Genomic DNA, 15689 nt, shown 5'->3' on the forward strand with positions numbered 1-15689 from the left:
GTGGGCATGCTTAGATAATGTCTCCCACAAGGTGGAAATCGATGCCCTAACATATTCAAGTGGCCAGGGGCAGAGGAGCACACATCTGAAAAAGGACAGCCCTTCTGTGGTCGTCAAGATCCATCGTGAGCTTCTCTGTCATCTGACCGTCTTGTCCTCTCTGGTCCAGCAGCACTGCATTATCTTATCCCTTGCCTCTCCTGTGTGCTTGAGCAGGACGGCCCGCTTGCTGACGTGTAGGACTCTATGGCTGGTGACACTGTGCCATCTCCTTCCTGCTTCTCTGTCCCTCACGCTGAAATAGTCTCAGCCTAGTCCCACTCGCTTCTGTGTTAACAGCCCTCACGTGGGTAGTTCAGCTCTTCATGCCTGCATCTTCCACTAGACAGGGGGCTGAGGAGACAGCTCAGGGGATAAAGGGCTTGCCAGTGAGCATGAGAACCAGGTCCCCAGAAGCCATGTGTAGCAGGATGAACTGATGGTCCTGATGGAATCCTCTCCTCCTGCCTCATGGTCTCTCAAGGAAAAAGAAGCCAGTCAGCGAATGTTCACCTGACTGGCAGGAAAGGCTGCCTCTCCATTCAGTGTTCTGGCCAGTGTTCAGCACCAGTAACTTGTTGGAGTTGTTTTTACAAATGTCACAGGGCAAGTGGCTCTCACAGTTCTAGATGCTAGATCAAGGTATCATTGGGGTTGGTACCTTCTGGAACCCATCTTCTTGTGGATAGTTCTCTTCCTCCTGTGCCTCCCCACTGTGGGTCTCTGCCTTAATCTCTTCAGTGCTGATACCAGTCACATTAAATCAGGACATACCTATATGATGACCTGGGAACCTTAATTACCTACTTAAAGGACTTATTTTCAAATAAAGTCACCGTTGAGTCACCATTGAGGGGTTAAGGCTTTAGTGTATGAATGTAGGGAGACAGAAATGCATAAAATTACCCACTATGTGGCAAGTGCTGAGCTGAAGGGCTGGAAAGAAGATATATAGCATAAGGCTCCTCCCTTTGGAGAGCTCACAGTCAGGAAGATGGTCAGAGAGACAGTTCAAGACGGAGGGATGTCCAGTGTCCTCAGGAGACAGAACCTGCTGTGTACAGAAGGACCTGATGGAGGCAGACAAAAGCCTGGTTGCTCTTGAAGTCCATACACACCAAAGTTAGAAGTTTTTTTTTCCCCCATTTGACCCAGTGGAAGATGGTCTGGATCCAGGGCTGATGGGTTCAGGGGGAACCCAGGCTGGATGCTCATCATCAATACCTCACCCAACTCTGGCTGGCGCATGCTACTCTCGTGCTGTGGACTCTGACTTCTCTGGCTGTGACCCAGGGAGGGCAGCTGCCTCTAGTCACATCTCGCTTCTGAACAAAAGAGATAACTTTCCTAGGTTAGAGAGGTTCAGCTAGTGTTGTCACAGACTGCTGTACCCACTGGGATGCTGTGGAAGAGGGGACAATAATTGGGGTACTGGTCTGACAGCTGTCAGTCACACTTGACATGACACGGGAAACACTGGTGAAAAGCTAAGGGTAGAAGCAGGCTCCAGGCTGTTATGCGCAGAACCGTCTCCACATAGTCCTGAAAGCCTGAAAATTTAAAATCTGTGGAGCAATGCTTCTCCTGCTCTGGCAACTGTAAAACCAGCTTCAGTCCCTGTCACCATGTGTCTAGCTCAGTCTTTTTACTATTTTTTTTTTTTTTTACAATTTAAACTATTATTTGGGACTCTTAGGAATTCTCCAAGTTTCCTGGGCAAACGTATCCTTTCGGTCTCTAAACACATTTAAATGTAGAAACACTGTGCTCAGAGGAAATGCCAGAGCCAGCTGATTGTTGTTCTTGGTCGTTGGGATTGGTAGTACAGGGTGCTGGTCAGCATAGCCACTCTTCATCTCTTTCCCCATCTCCCTTGCTCCCCATCCAATGTGTGTTTTCATCCTCTGCTTCCCCTGCAGACGAGGAAGAGATGCCATCAGACCAGGGAACCTCCGCCAGCACAAAGAGGACGTCACTTAGCCGAGGGATCTCTGCCACATCCAACATGGAAGAACGGCATATTGTGGCTGAATCCAAAAGCTTCCCAGATGAGGACGAGGATGAAGAAAGCCTGGAAAAACTGACCTTCCAAAGTAACTGAGCATTACGGCAGGGGGCAGTTCTGTCTAGGCAGAAATGAAAGGGATATTCAATGTCTGGATAGCTCCCTCCATAAAAAGGGTACTCCAGGCCTCCTGCAGTGGCTTATACCCTCTGGTCACCCATCTACTCCCATTGTCTGTGAGCACAGAAGCCTGCAGAGCAGATTAGCATGTGATATTTTCTTCTCACTGCAGTCCCTTGCATTTTAGCTAAACTAAGGAAGACCCTGAATACTAGCACTATAGCCAAATGGGAAAAGTTTAAAGAAACACTCGGAGGAAGTGGAGAGCATTCTTCCAAATGTCCCTCAATCAAACATTAAGAAACCCTTCACTTCACCTCCCAGCATCTTGGACCCATTTTCTGGCCTTCATTTTCTCGGAGATCTGAGTTAAAGCCGGGGAACACAATGACAAGTCGGAGATAAGGGCAGATTTCCAGTGTCATGCCTCAGGTTTACCCTGAGTGGTCCCTGACCTTCTGTGGCACCTTTTCCCCATTCCACAATCCTGGCTCTACCCCTATCTTCTGAAGTGTCTTGGATTCCCCTAGAGCCAACTCCAGACTCCTCTCCACACAGCCTTCCTTCTTTATTTTTCAACAAGAGGATTTCCTCCAAGTAGAATTTAAGTCAATGAATATCTTCTTTTTTAAAAAAATTTTAAAGTGTAGAGACACATTATCAGCCAAATGAGGCCTTCTCACGTACCACGGGTGGGGACTGCTGTAGCACTGGGCATTTTAGAACAAGAGTGTTTTAAAAGAAAACTTCATTCCCATCCCTATTGGCACCTGTGTACCTATGGACATTCTGGGATGCACCCTTGTGCACACGCTCACCCGTAGTTTGGATTTACAGCTGACAAGATCCAGAGCACAGACAGCCACTCTGCGGAGGAGGTTGGCGAGGTGGAGAGCAACCCAGTAAGCAAGGCAATTGCACGCCACCTAGGCATCGACATTTCTGCAGAAGGCCGCCTGGCCAAGAACCGGAAGGGCATCGCCATTATCATCCATGGGACACCCTTGTCAGGTACGTGACAGTCCTGAGGGAGAGACTGTGGTCAGAGATGCCGTGTCTCTTCCATAAGGAACTGTGGCCACATCAGCTGTGGTCAGGGCCAATCATAAGAGTTTCACCCGAGGCACAGCATACCGAATGGTCATGTGCCCTGTCTCCAAAACAGACTGTCTATTTTACCACAGTTGGAAAACCGGCATCACACAAGTGTATTATAGTGAAGACAGACAGAGCTGGGGAGACACTTCCATAATCACAGTGCTCACAGGACAAGCATGAAGACATGGGTCCAGACCCCCCACCCACCCAGAGCCCACACAAAAGCTGAGAGCAGTGGTTTGTGCCTATAGCCCCAATGCTGGGAGGCAAAGGCAGGCAGGATCCTGGTCTAGACAGTCAGACAGTCTAGACGAAACGGTGAGCTTCGTGTTCAGCAAAACACTCTGACTTAAAAATTAAGGGGGAGAAGCCACCGAAGACAGATATCCTGGCATCACACTCTGGCATCCACACATGCCAGCGTGGGTGTCCATATATGTAGATACCACACCCAGAGACACATTTTTAGAAAAGATATTCATGATCTGCCATTTGTCATTTGGAGAAAGTGTCAAACTTAGGACTTATAATTTGTATCTGTTTGATATTGCCTCTGTAACAGCCACAAATTTAGCGGCTTGAAGAGGCGCAGATTTACCCTCCTAACATTGCCCATCTCTCTGGCTCTGGGCAACAGCCTCCACCCTCAAAGCTGACAGTGCAATCTCTTCTAGGGACTTGCTGTCACATCACTGCCTCTGACTCCAATCCTCCTGCTTTATTTCTTCTAGGGACCCCTGTAATGAGATAGAGGCCACTCAGATAATCTGTAAACGGATCACACCTGCAAAATAATCACACTTTGTCTATAAGGGAACATGCTTGCTGGCTCCAGGGACGGGAACATCTGCATCTTTAGGGGTTACAATTCAGCATCCTGTGTGACCCATTCCCTCCCTCTCTGCCTCCTTTCCTCCCTCCATCCTTTCTTTCTTCCGTTCCTCCCTCTTTTTCTTTCTTTCATTCTTGGACTCTAGTGTTGAGGCTGGCCTCATACTCCCTATATAGCTGGGTAGCTTTGAACTCCTGCTCCTCCTGCCTCTGCCTTCCAAGAGCTGGGATTACAGTTCTGTGCCACCATGCCCAGTTTATGTGGCACTGGGGATCAGACCCAGGAATTCATGCAGACTAGGCAAGGACTCTGCCAACTGAGTCACATCCTCAGACCCCATTTTGTTTTGTTAATTTTATATTAATTGTGCTTTTGTTTATTTTACATGTGTGAATATCTTGCCTGCTTGGGTATATGTGCATCACATGGGTATCTGGTGCTCACAGAGGCCGGAGAGGGCACCAGATCCCCTGGAACTGGATTACAGATGGTTGTGAGGCACCGTGTGGGTGCTGGGAACCAAACTGCTCTTTTGCTAGAGCAGCCAGTGCCCTTAACCACTGAGCTGTCTCTCCAGCCCCCAGCATGTCATTTATGCTTTATGAAAACTATCAGTAACATGGCTACCTATGCAAACTTTGCAGCTATAGGCCAACTCTAGTGTCTCTATGTGAGTGGCCTCTAGATCCTTTTTCTTTGCTCTTTTCTATTATTTCTGAATCTTCTACTTTTTAATGAAAGTAGATTGAAACGGGAAAAGCCAAGTCAGCACAGGTTACTCTTTAAACCCAACATGACTTCCTGTTAAAGATAAACAGTGGGGGTGACACAGTACTTTAGAGAGAGCAGAAGCTGTTTTTCTAACTGAGGAGGACAGCGTGGTGAGGCTGTCGGGTGCCCTGCCCCGTGCCTCCGTGGCACAGTTAGGAACGGATCTACAGCTCTGACTCACAGCAGCGCTTCCTCGTCTCCGCTGAGCTACCCCTGGCCACTTAAGAGACTTGGAGGCGAAGCACTCAGAACTCACTCCATAGGGTCCTCTGTTCTGCAGACTTCTGTCTAGGACACTGAGCAAATGAGACTCATGAGAGTCAATGCCCTGGCCATTTTTACAGGAAAGACAGCCAACGCCATCAGCATGGCCAGGTACTACAATGCAGCCTGCTTGAACATCGACTCCATTGTCCTGGAAGCCATGTCGGACAGTAACAACATCTCAGGGATTCGGGCCCGGGAGCTGTGCATCAGAGCTGCCATAGAGCAGTCTATGAGGGAAGCAGAGGAGTCAGGTAAGGCCCAGTCTCCATGGTTTTGTGTGTGTGTGTGTGTGTGTGTGTGTGTGTGTGTGTGTGTGTGTGTGTAGGTATACATGCACGTAAGGGCATGCGCATGTGAAATTCAGAGGACAATCTTACCTGTCCTCTGGAGCTGCCCACCTGGTTTGTTGACAAGGTCTTTCATTGGTCTGGAGTTCACTGATTTTAGGCTGGGCTAGCTGATCAGTGAGGCCCAAATACCCATATCCATTTCTTCTCTCCAGCACTGGGCTTACAAGTGCATGCTACCACACCAGACTTTTTATGTGGGTTCTGGGAATTGAACTTGGCTCCTCAGGCTTACATGGAAAGCACTTTACCAATTACTCTATCACCTCAGGCTCCTCTTGGCTTCTTCTGGCCAAGCGGTGGTACCCTTACTGGTAAGATCACCCCTCTATGCATCACACTGAGCTGCCTCTCCTACAGCCTGGTCGAAGGCTGACATGCGACATGTTGCCAGTTTGTCCCAAAGAGTTCTCTTCACCTAGCATATAGAGGTAGTAGTCCATGCCTGTGCAGGAGTATGCTTGACACAGTAGAAAACAGGACCATAAGGGACGCAACCCACATTGTGGTCGGACTGACACTTGGAGGGGAGCCAAAGATGAGCTCATTCGGCACAGGAAGATATCACAACCATAGACGTTTCAGTTCCTGCGAGAGAGCAAGTTTGAGACTAGACGTTTCCAACAAAAGATGACTGGGAAAGTCTTCATGGAAGTGGGCTTTGGGGATCGGGTGACTGTTAACAGGCAAAATAGAGACAAGGACAAGAAATCAGGGAAACTGATGGTAACTCAGAGGTGGGAAGGCTCGTTGGGTCAACTGTAATTAGTTCTGATTAGGAATTTGAACTCTATTGAAAAAGAAGAGTTTGGGGGTGACTGTGGCCTGTCTTCCAGAAAGTGGCTCTCATAATGTAAAGGGAGCAATAGAAAAGCAGAGGGAAATGGCCTTGATCCAGCTGGCTCTGTGTCTACCTGCATGGTGTGGAATTGAAGGAGCAGGGGGACGTTCAGGGATGATCACAGAGACTTCTAGCCACAGAAACTAGGAAAGTGGTGTCATCTACCATGGACGGAATCCTGGGGGGAGGGGAGGAGGCAGCATAAGGAGATGGATTGAACTTTTGGATCTCGTCATAGAGAGGCCTAGTGTGGTCTTCCCATTACAAGCCAAGAATCCTGCCTCCATCCGGTCATTTGAGGACCGCAGGTCAGGAAAGCAGCTGCACAAGGAAAAGAATATACTGAGTTCGAAGCAAAGGACCTGCTTAGAGCTGGCTGCTGCCTGATCAACTCTCAGTCCCTCCACTTGAAATGCTCAGGGGAGAAAGCAAGGTTCTTTGATGAGTAGATAAGAGAAATAGTTCTACAGGGAAAATCCCAGGCAATACATAATTCTAACTTTTTTGTTTTTGTTTTTGTTTTTGTCTTGTTTTTCGAGACAGGGTTTCTCTGTAGCTTCAGAGCCTGTCCTGGAACTCATTCTGTAGCCCAGGCTGGCCTCAAACTCACAGAGATCCACCTGCCTCTGCCTCCCGAGTGCTGGGATTAAAGGCATGTACAATCACTGCCCGGCCATAATTCTAACTCTTTTAAATGTTCTTTTCCGACAAATGATTCATGTGATTATGTTAGCATCCTGGCGAAAATGGTGAATTTGAGCTCCTGAACCGAGTACCATCAAGCTAGAGATGGTGCTGGGGGAGTCTGTCAGTCAAGTGAAAAGTGCAGACACTGGACAAGGTGGAACTGGCCCCGAGAGGAAGCACTGTAAGAAAAGCTAGGGGACACGTAGCTGGGGGTGGGGTCCCAAAGGCAGGGGCTCAGCAGGACAGGCACTGGAGAGAGAAGGGGAGAGCCTTGCAGCTTTGGGGGGAGGAAGACATGTGAGCGAGGCTTTCGCATCTTCTTCCTCCTTGCTTTGGGCCCTTTGTTCTCATGAACACGCTGTTCTCATCTCGCTTACTTTGTTCTGTCGTCTGTCTCCTCTGCTCTCGGTCCGGATGGGAGCAACGTCAGCCATAGAGCTGACACCTGACTAGGATGTATTTTCAAGAACAAAAAGTCATTGAACCAATAAGTGAGCAGAATTGGAGCCTGCTGAAAGCTATAAGGAAATGAGCCCTACGATGGTCTCTCAAGGTCCAGAGGTTTCTGATGTCTTTGGGGGCCCCAGCGGAAGGGGTAGGCCCTGCTACAGTCAGCAGGCTGGAAGGAGGTCACTAAGTCCAAGCCTGCCTCTGCCAAGCAGGAGCCATTAGCTTCAGGAAGATACTGAGTGCTTGAACTGTGGCTAGTTGAAGCTTAGCTGAGGTAGAAGAGCGCAGTGTACGCTGGACCACTGAGGACGCAGGGTGAACGGGAGAACTCACAACAGCATTGTCAGTTTTTATGCTTGGCTTACAAATTGAACTGTCCATTGCCATGTAAGAGTTTTTTAAAAAATATACTGTTTTGGTTGATTTTTTTACTTTTATGTGGCTATTGGAAATTTTTAAATTATAGACATTATTGTGACAGTGGTTGTACTGGCTGGTTTTGTGTGTCACCTTGACACAAGCTAGAGTCATCAGAGGAAGGAGCCTCAGTGGAGGAAATGCCTCGATGAGATCCCCTGTAAGGCATTTTCTCACTTAGTGATCAAAGGAGGAGGGCCCAGTCCATGGTGCCATCCCTGGGCTGGTGGTCCTGGGTTCTGTAAGAAAGCAGGCTGAGCGGGCCAGGAGAAGCAAGCCAGTAAGCAGCACCCCTCCGTGGACTCTGCATCAGCTCCTGCCTCCAGGTTCCTGCCCTGTTTGAGTTCCTGTCCTGACTTCCTTCAGTGATGAACAGCAATGCTGAAGTGTAAGCCTAATAAACCCTTTCCTCCTCAACTTGCTTTTTGCTCATGGTGTTTCACCACAGCAACAGAACCCCTAACCAAGACAGTGGTGGTTTGGATCGCTGTTAGAGAAATTGAGCAGTAAAGGGGACAGAAGTGAAATGATTACAGGACAGTGGAGAGGAAAGGAAAAAAGGAAGAAGGGAAAGAGAAAGGGAAAAGAGAAAGGAAGTCATCCCTTCAAATTAAAACGTTTGCTAAGAAGCTCTTGTTGAAATATGGAGAGTGCTGTGGACACTCTAAAGAGATTGTACGGTCAATGAAGAACAGGGGTGGGCATGAGAGCCAGAGAGAGTCCACAGTGAACAGTAGTCGAGACTTAGGTGAGACTTTAGTGGCCTGTGCTTCTGAGGGAAGCTGGGTCCAGCAGAGTGGAGGCGTTGGGTGTGGTTACGGCATGGTGAGAGGTGTGGTGAGTGGAGGACCAGCAGGTTCTCTAACTGCCACAGGACTCAGCTGGGGCTACTCCACTAGGGAGGTTCAGCCTCCCTAGTCCCCCATCAGGTACAATATGGCTTCTCGATACATAGTCCCAAATCCTGGGAGAGGGGCAGAGGGAGTTGCAGAAAACAATAAACCAGAGTGAAATGTAGCTGTGAGGGAACTCCGGAGACTTATTTGCTGAGATGATTGACAGGAACATTGAGTATGAGTCTCCTCAAGAGCTAGAGAACCATGGATGCTACTTAGCTTAGGAGGCAAAGAATGTGTTCTCCACCCCGGTCTCCTTCAGGGGTGCCTAGTCCATCTTTGAAGGCAGTCCCTGGGGGCACAATGAGAACAGGGCAAATATATCAGAAGCCTGAGGCAGCACAAAGGTACTCCAGCAAGAGCTTTTCTAACTAGATTTTAAATAACTGAAAGTTTAGAAAGTATCTCAGTAGAGGGAGCTGAGAGGGTAGCAGTCTGCTTGGAAGAGGAGTCGGGAATGAAAAGAAAAAATGAACTGTTGAATAAAGTCATATTTGCTAACAGTCACACACTTCTTCCTTAGCCCACTTATCATTTGAGTTGGCTCTGCTGTGGGTAGAAAGAACTCTGCCACAGCAGCTATTCCTTGGCCTTACCACTGCCCACAATCTCAAAAAGGTAAAGTGTCAGATTTCCAAGGCAAGGCCTTTTGCACAAGCAACTCAAGAAATTCTTGGCCTCTGGGCTGGGAAAGAAAGTGGGCACAGACCATTGAAAGGATGGGCAGTGTGGTAGTTTGAATGAGAAGTGTCCCCCATAGGTCAGATATTCCAATACTTGGTCCCCAGTTGGTGGTGCTGTTTGGGGAGGTTCGGGACCGTTTAGGAGGTGCAGTCTTGCTGGAGGAAGTATATAGATGTAACCAACCGTCTTATTAAATAAGAAACACAGAAACAATGCAAAAGAGAAAGCCGAGAGGTCAGAGCTCAGAGCTAAAATCTCACCCTTCCGCCTGCGGTGTCCCAGCTTCCCGAATGAGGGTCCTCTTTCCTGTCTGTTCGTCTATTTAAAGTATTTTGTTCTGCCTTCTCATTGGTTGTAAACCCAAACACGTGACTGCCTCGTCACTGTCTGAAGGTACAGCCCCCTAGGTCTTAAAGGCATATGTCTCCAATGCTGGCTATATCCCTGAACACACAGATATCTATGGGATTAAAGGCGTGTGCCACCACCGCCACACTCTTGCTATGGCTCTAATAGCTCTGACCCCCGGGCAACTTTATTTATTAACATACAATCAAAATCACATTTCAGTACAATTAGATTACCACCACATTTCCCCTTTTCTATTTTAATAAAAAGAAAAAAAAAGCAAAAGGTTATAACTAACAAAAGAAAAACTATAAACAAAAGTGCAATAACTATATACAATATATACAAATAATAAATACCTAAACAGGTATTGGACAAATCAGAGAAAATAATTCCATTATCTATCCTATTTTGGTAAATCCAAGATGTATCTAATGCACTTTCTATCCTAATTAATTTTTCAACTATAAGTAACTAATCTTCAACCATAACTAACTAATCTTCAACTCCCTCAGAGACCCAAGAAGGAAATAATATTAGCTAACAAAAATAAAAAACAGGAAGTGCATGCAAGCAACTTCCAAAAAATTTGTGAGTTGACAGAAACAGCCAGCTGCCTAGGCAGTCACCTGAGGTTTCTCCGCAGTGTTGGGGCATCATCTTCAGCCTATAGGCTTAGTGTATCTGACAGACTCATTTGTGAAGTAGGATGTACACAAGGTCAACAATTCAATCTCACATTGGGTGAGAGCAGTCCATGTACCAGAAACACCTGAATTCCACTAGTGTCCTGTCATGATTCAGGATTTTAAATTCTGGAAATTGTTGACAGTTTTTTAATTCAGCTGTCCATTCTTCTTGGCTGTGTATATATGGCTTCATCTCAGCATCCCCTTCTTCTCCACATCCCTCTATTAAATGCCAGTCTACTTTCGAGAGGCATGAACTTTCAGCTGCTGTTCCATTGCACAACAGAAGCACATCATGAAGGGCAGGCTGTGAGGGTTTATAGCCTTGTTCCCCCTTTCAGTTCACTCCCTCAGCTTCCTGAGTAAGATGTGATCTCCCGGCTCTTGTTCCTGACGCTTGCTGCCATGCCCCCCTTCCATAAGGGATTCTTACCTCTCTGAACCATAAGCCTGTGGCTGGAGAGCTTCTCTCCAGGTCCTACCAAGCCCCAGCAATCCGACAGCCCACTTATAAAATAAACACACAGATGCTTATATTATTTAAACTGTTTGCCCTAATGGCTGAGGCTTCTTGTTATCTAGTTCTTACATCTTAAATTAATTCATTTCTATAAATCTATACCTTGCCACGTGGCTCATGGCTTACTGGCGTCTTCACATGCTGCTTGTCACAGCGCAGCTGGCAGTGTCTCCCTCCGCCTTCCTGTTCTCTCAATTCTCCTCTCTGTTAGTCCCGCCTATACTTCCTGCCTGGCCACTGGCCAATCAGTGTTTTGTTTATTGACCAATCAGAGCAATTTAACATACAGACCATCCCACAGCATAAGCCAAAATGAATACTTTTGTCTGTAAGTTGCCTTTGGTCACAGTATTCTATCACAACAATAAAAAGGTGATTAATGCAGGCAGAAAAGAGCCCAGACTCCAAGTGAGCCGTCATTCAGTGCTTGATGAGTGGAGCCTCTTCCTCGAACCCAGGTCAGTCAGCTGTATGAGAAGATCGTTCAGCATTCCATAAGAGAGTAACACAGGCTTCGGTGTACCATCCCCACTGTGATTTCCTTCATGTTGTAAGATGACTTTTACTAAAAATCCACCTTCTCCTAATAGCTCAGGAGTCTTCAATGCTCCAAAATATTTCAGCACCAGTACGACTAAGCACTGAGAACCTGGGCAAGTTTACCTCGGAACACACTCTCGGGTCCCAGGAATTTAAACCTCCAAAGAGTGTTCGAGGGAGCATGATGGTTCCCAAAGGCAAAGCAGATAGCCACTGGTCTGGGTCTCAGAAGCAGCATCATCCGCACCAAGCCGAAACACCACAGGTACGCAGGGATCCCTGGGAAGAGGGTCGGGGTCTCCTCCTCCTCCTCCTCCTCCTCCTCCTCCTCCTCCCCCCTCCTCCTCATCCTTGGCATCCTACAACTAGGCCAGCACCCTCTGTGGCTGTGGCTGTCCTTAGCAGGGGACTGCTATCCCTGTGCCACTCCTTCAGAAATTAGTGTGCAGCCATCTGGTACCCAGCAAGTACTTTCCTGTTGTGGGTACCCAGCTGGATGCCAGAGGGGTAAAGGTAAGAAAGCTGCATTGGCTGCATTGATGGAGAGTCGTATGAGGAAGACAATCACACTTACAAATTATCTGAAATAAAGTGGTGACAAAAGAAATTAAGTTGAGCCATAGAAAATGGCCAATATTAAAAAAAAAAAGAAAAAGGCCAATATTCAATCAACCATTTTTAGGATCCCATAATAGTAATTTCCTATGGCTCAAACCAGTAAAATATATATATTTTATAACATATATATATATATATATATATATTATATAAAGGATTGGACCACCAAGATAAGTGGTTCAGGGCTATAGGGAAGGTCATGGTAAGTCACATGGTATGAGCCACATGCCGAGGGATGTAAAGAGCAATCTTGGCAAAAGAATGAGTTGTGGGTAGATGAAGGAAGTCAAGTAAACGTGAGCCTCCAGGCTGTGCCAGCACAAGGGGCAAAAGGAGTTGTCCGAGAGCAGGCCCGGGGTCAAGAGTGAGTGGCTGCGGGGAGAGCAATGAAGGCAGAGCAGGAGGCAGGTCTAGCCTGGCAGCAGTGCTGGGCCACTTGTCACTCACGGCAGTTTCTGTGTTCCCGAGCCATCAGCAAGCACTCCTGTTTGACTCTGGATAAACCGTTGTGCTGTCTCTTTAAAAGGCGGGAAGAAAGAGCAGTTGGATGGAAGGAAAAGGAGGAGGCCCTCTTGGAGAAAGATAAGGTCCACCCAAGAAGAAATGAGATTCCAGGAGAAGGGAAGAGGGGCAGGATTTAGCACAGTTAAAAGATAATGGCACTGGCTTCCTCTGGGATCCATAAAGATCTAAAAAAGAAAAGAAATAGATACAGCTAAGGATAGGAGAATTGAAATGGAGGATGGAGGCTGGGGAAAATCTTATTTGATGGCTCTGATATGTGTCCAGGAAGTGTGATCTTTTATAGGAAGCAGTAAGGAGTTTAGGGTTGTAGTTTAGGGTGGCTAAAGAGGGATGCCAGAACATACATATCTCCACTGTCATAGATGGAACCAGAAACTAGTGATGCATAAAGAAAAGATAGTTGACAATGCTGGTGGCCCAACTAAAACTAAAAACAGTAAGTTCATAGTTTTAAGATTTCTCCAAGTGGCCCCTAACAGTCCTCATTCTGAGACAGAGAAACAAGTTGTTGTTATTGGAGAGGGTGGGATGTGTTCAGAACTAGGTGCAAGGTAGTTGAGATGGGATCACTAAGAAGTGCCCAGCCAAAGTCGAGAAGGAGTTAAGAGAACATGGAGTGGGGGAGACAGAAAGAATTGAGGGTCTTCAAGTCTTGCTTGCATCCAGGAGTCATGCTGTCCAGGCAGTGGGTGTTTCTTAGTGAGTGGCTGAGGTGGATGGAGATAGCTGAAGGTCCTTGTAGAGAGGAGGCCATGCATTGGATGGGCAGATGGAATGAACAGGCTTGTAGACCTTCATAAGAAGAGAAGGCTGAGTAGTAGATTGGGAATGCGGATCAAATAAAGGTTTAGGTCCTGACAGGAATAGACCCAAGTGTAGATGGGACAGGTGCATGGAGCAAAGTCTCTGGGATAATAAACTTACAGGTGGAATGGAGCATCTCTGGCTGAATTGGTACCAGATAAGATCTTTTATCTTCACTTCCCCTCTCAGTCTGTTTTATATTCATAAAATCTTGTAAATTGGAAGCACTGGCTCATTTCCTTTGGGAGCACCAACCTTCTAACTCTCTTCCCTGTGAGTTAATGTGACATTCTTTACACAGATGTGTGTATTTGCGATAAACAGGGTGTTATGGTAAGTTTTATTTACTTTGTTCCTATCCATCTAGAAGTAAAGATTTTTAGAATGTTCCAGGGAGGGGCAGCAGAAAATCCCATTTCTAACTCTGACCCTCTTTCAATAAACAGTAACCCTGAAAGTCAGAAGAAAACTGAGAGTTCGTGCACCACACACACAGACATGTACTGTTCAGTGTGCCGAGACTCAAAGGGTTTGGACAGCAGAGTCCTCTGCCGGGGCTTCACCCCGAAGAAGTGGGTGCTTGGTCTTCTTAAAGCTCTCACAAAGCATGAGTCCTCCGACATCTAGGACAGACTGACTGTGTTGCAAATGGGAAGAAATGTGCAGTGTGGCATTTAATGAAGATAGGGCTGAAACATGACATCTTTTATTTATAAAATACTTCCACTCGTTAGATTTTTAACTTACTAGTTAGAAATACTATCTTTTGGCTAATATTTAGTCTAACACTCTTACTTCTCAAGTCCGTGGCCTCCACTACCATGACTGTGTCCTAGACCTTGGTCATCATCCCCCATAAACTTCACACACCCTACACGCTAACCATGCTGCAACCCATAAAGTGTATCCCACACCCGACACAGCAACCACCGTCTTCAAGTAACTGGTCCCATAGAAACCTCCGGTCCTCATCCTCTCTGCCCACCTCACTGTCCTTTTCCTTCCCACTGGATCCCCTGGTCCACACTCCCTTGTACCTTCTCCTTCATTATATTCTCCAGACAGTCAGTCTCCAGCCCAAGTGGACTCAATTCCATCCAGACCAAACTGATCATAGCTAGAAAAATTACTTGTCTCTCCTCAATAGGTTTAACACCACACATCCCAATGTCTGCCATAGACATTTGCCCTCCATTCAAAATGACCATGCTATGGCTCTCTTCACTCTCTTGAACTCTAAGACACTCTTCTTCATCCTCAGCTGACAATCTCTCTGCTGAGCTCAGAAGACAATGACCTCATCCTCACCACCACATCTCCCAGCAGGCTTCCGTAGCTGAGTACCTGCCCCTGCTGCATTCCGGGCTGAAGCCTCTACCTGTGCACTGGACCCCACCCCTTTTCCTCTTATTCAATCAATCCAGGGGCTAAATTCCTACCATGGTCCTTGCTCCTGTTTTTCCTACTTTGCAATGTGTCCTTTTTTTTTTTTTTAAATATGACCTTGCATCCCTCTCCAGCTCTTAACTCATCCTTCAGATCCTCTTCACTGTAATTCCTCCAAAGGATGGCTGTGCCAACTGCTTTCTCTGTCCTGGCTGCCCCCAATCTCCTTCACCTATTCCATTGAGACATCTATCCCCCACCTCCATTCCACTTACCACTTACTACATTGCTTACCGGATTCCACACACACTGAGCTCCTGTGTGCTCCCAAATCATCTCATACACACTGAGGTAGCTTGCAGCTTCCTCACAGAAAGACCTTTCTCTTGGTGTTACCTCATTCGGTCATGTTGCCCAGGTGATATGATCTCGCCATGGCCGTTCTCTACCGCCATCACTGCTCTTCATTCCTTGTCCGGTCACTTCCCCACCACGCTCCTCACAGCCAGCAATATTACTGATTCCTGTGGGAAGTGCTCCACGTCTCCCATGAGAATGTTAAGAGCCATGTAGGCAGCAAGCACCATTGTTAGTCCTGCTTCTTGTTGGATCCCTAGTCTACGAGGAGGGACTGGTGCATGATGGGAGCTCAGGAAATATCTGTTGAGTGAATGGACACTCAAACACAGGTCAGAACATGCAAAAACACCTCCCACAATAATCCTACTTGAAGCTACCAGCCATTCTTGAGAGAACACAGGAATCCTGCATTTTACAACACAGTCCTCATTTATAAATAAGGAGC

The 15689-nt window shown here is 47.0% G+C and overlaps 1 protein-coding gene across 2 annotated transcripts in view; it reads left to right on the plus strand.

Moving 5' to 3' along the window:
• Hydin (HYDIN axonemal central pair apparatus protein) overlaps nucleotides 1-15689 on the plus strand; it is a 358418-nt gene that overhangs the window by 255400 nt on the left and 87329 nt on the right. For both annotated transcript variants that reach the window (XM_042277692.2, XM_015992939.3), the window contains exons 38-41: nucleotides 1959-2132; nucleotides 3002-3175; nucleotides 5210-5383; nucleotides 11602-11816. In XM_042277692.2, the coding sequence (XP_042133626.1) occupies nucleotides 1959-2132; nucleotides 3002-3175; nucleotides 5210-5383; nucleotides 11602-11816 (737 nt within the window). The remainder of the gene's footprint in view (nucleotides 1-1958; nucleotides 2133-3001; nucleotides 3176-5209; nucleotides 5384-11601; nucleotides 11817-15689) is intronic.

This window comes from Peromyscus maniculatus, chromosome 5 (assembly GCF_049852395.1).
Source record: "Peromyscus maniculatus bairdii isolate BWxNUB_F1_BW_parent chromosome 5, HU_Pman_BW_mat_3.1, whole genome shotgun sequence".
Classification (NCBI taxonomy): Eukaryota; Metazoa; Chordata; class Mammalia; order Rodentia; family Cricetidae; genus Peromyscus; species Peromyscus maniculatus.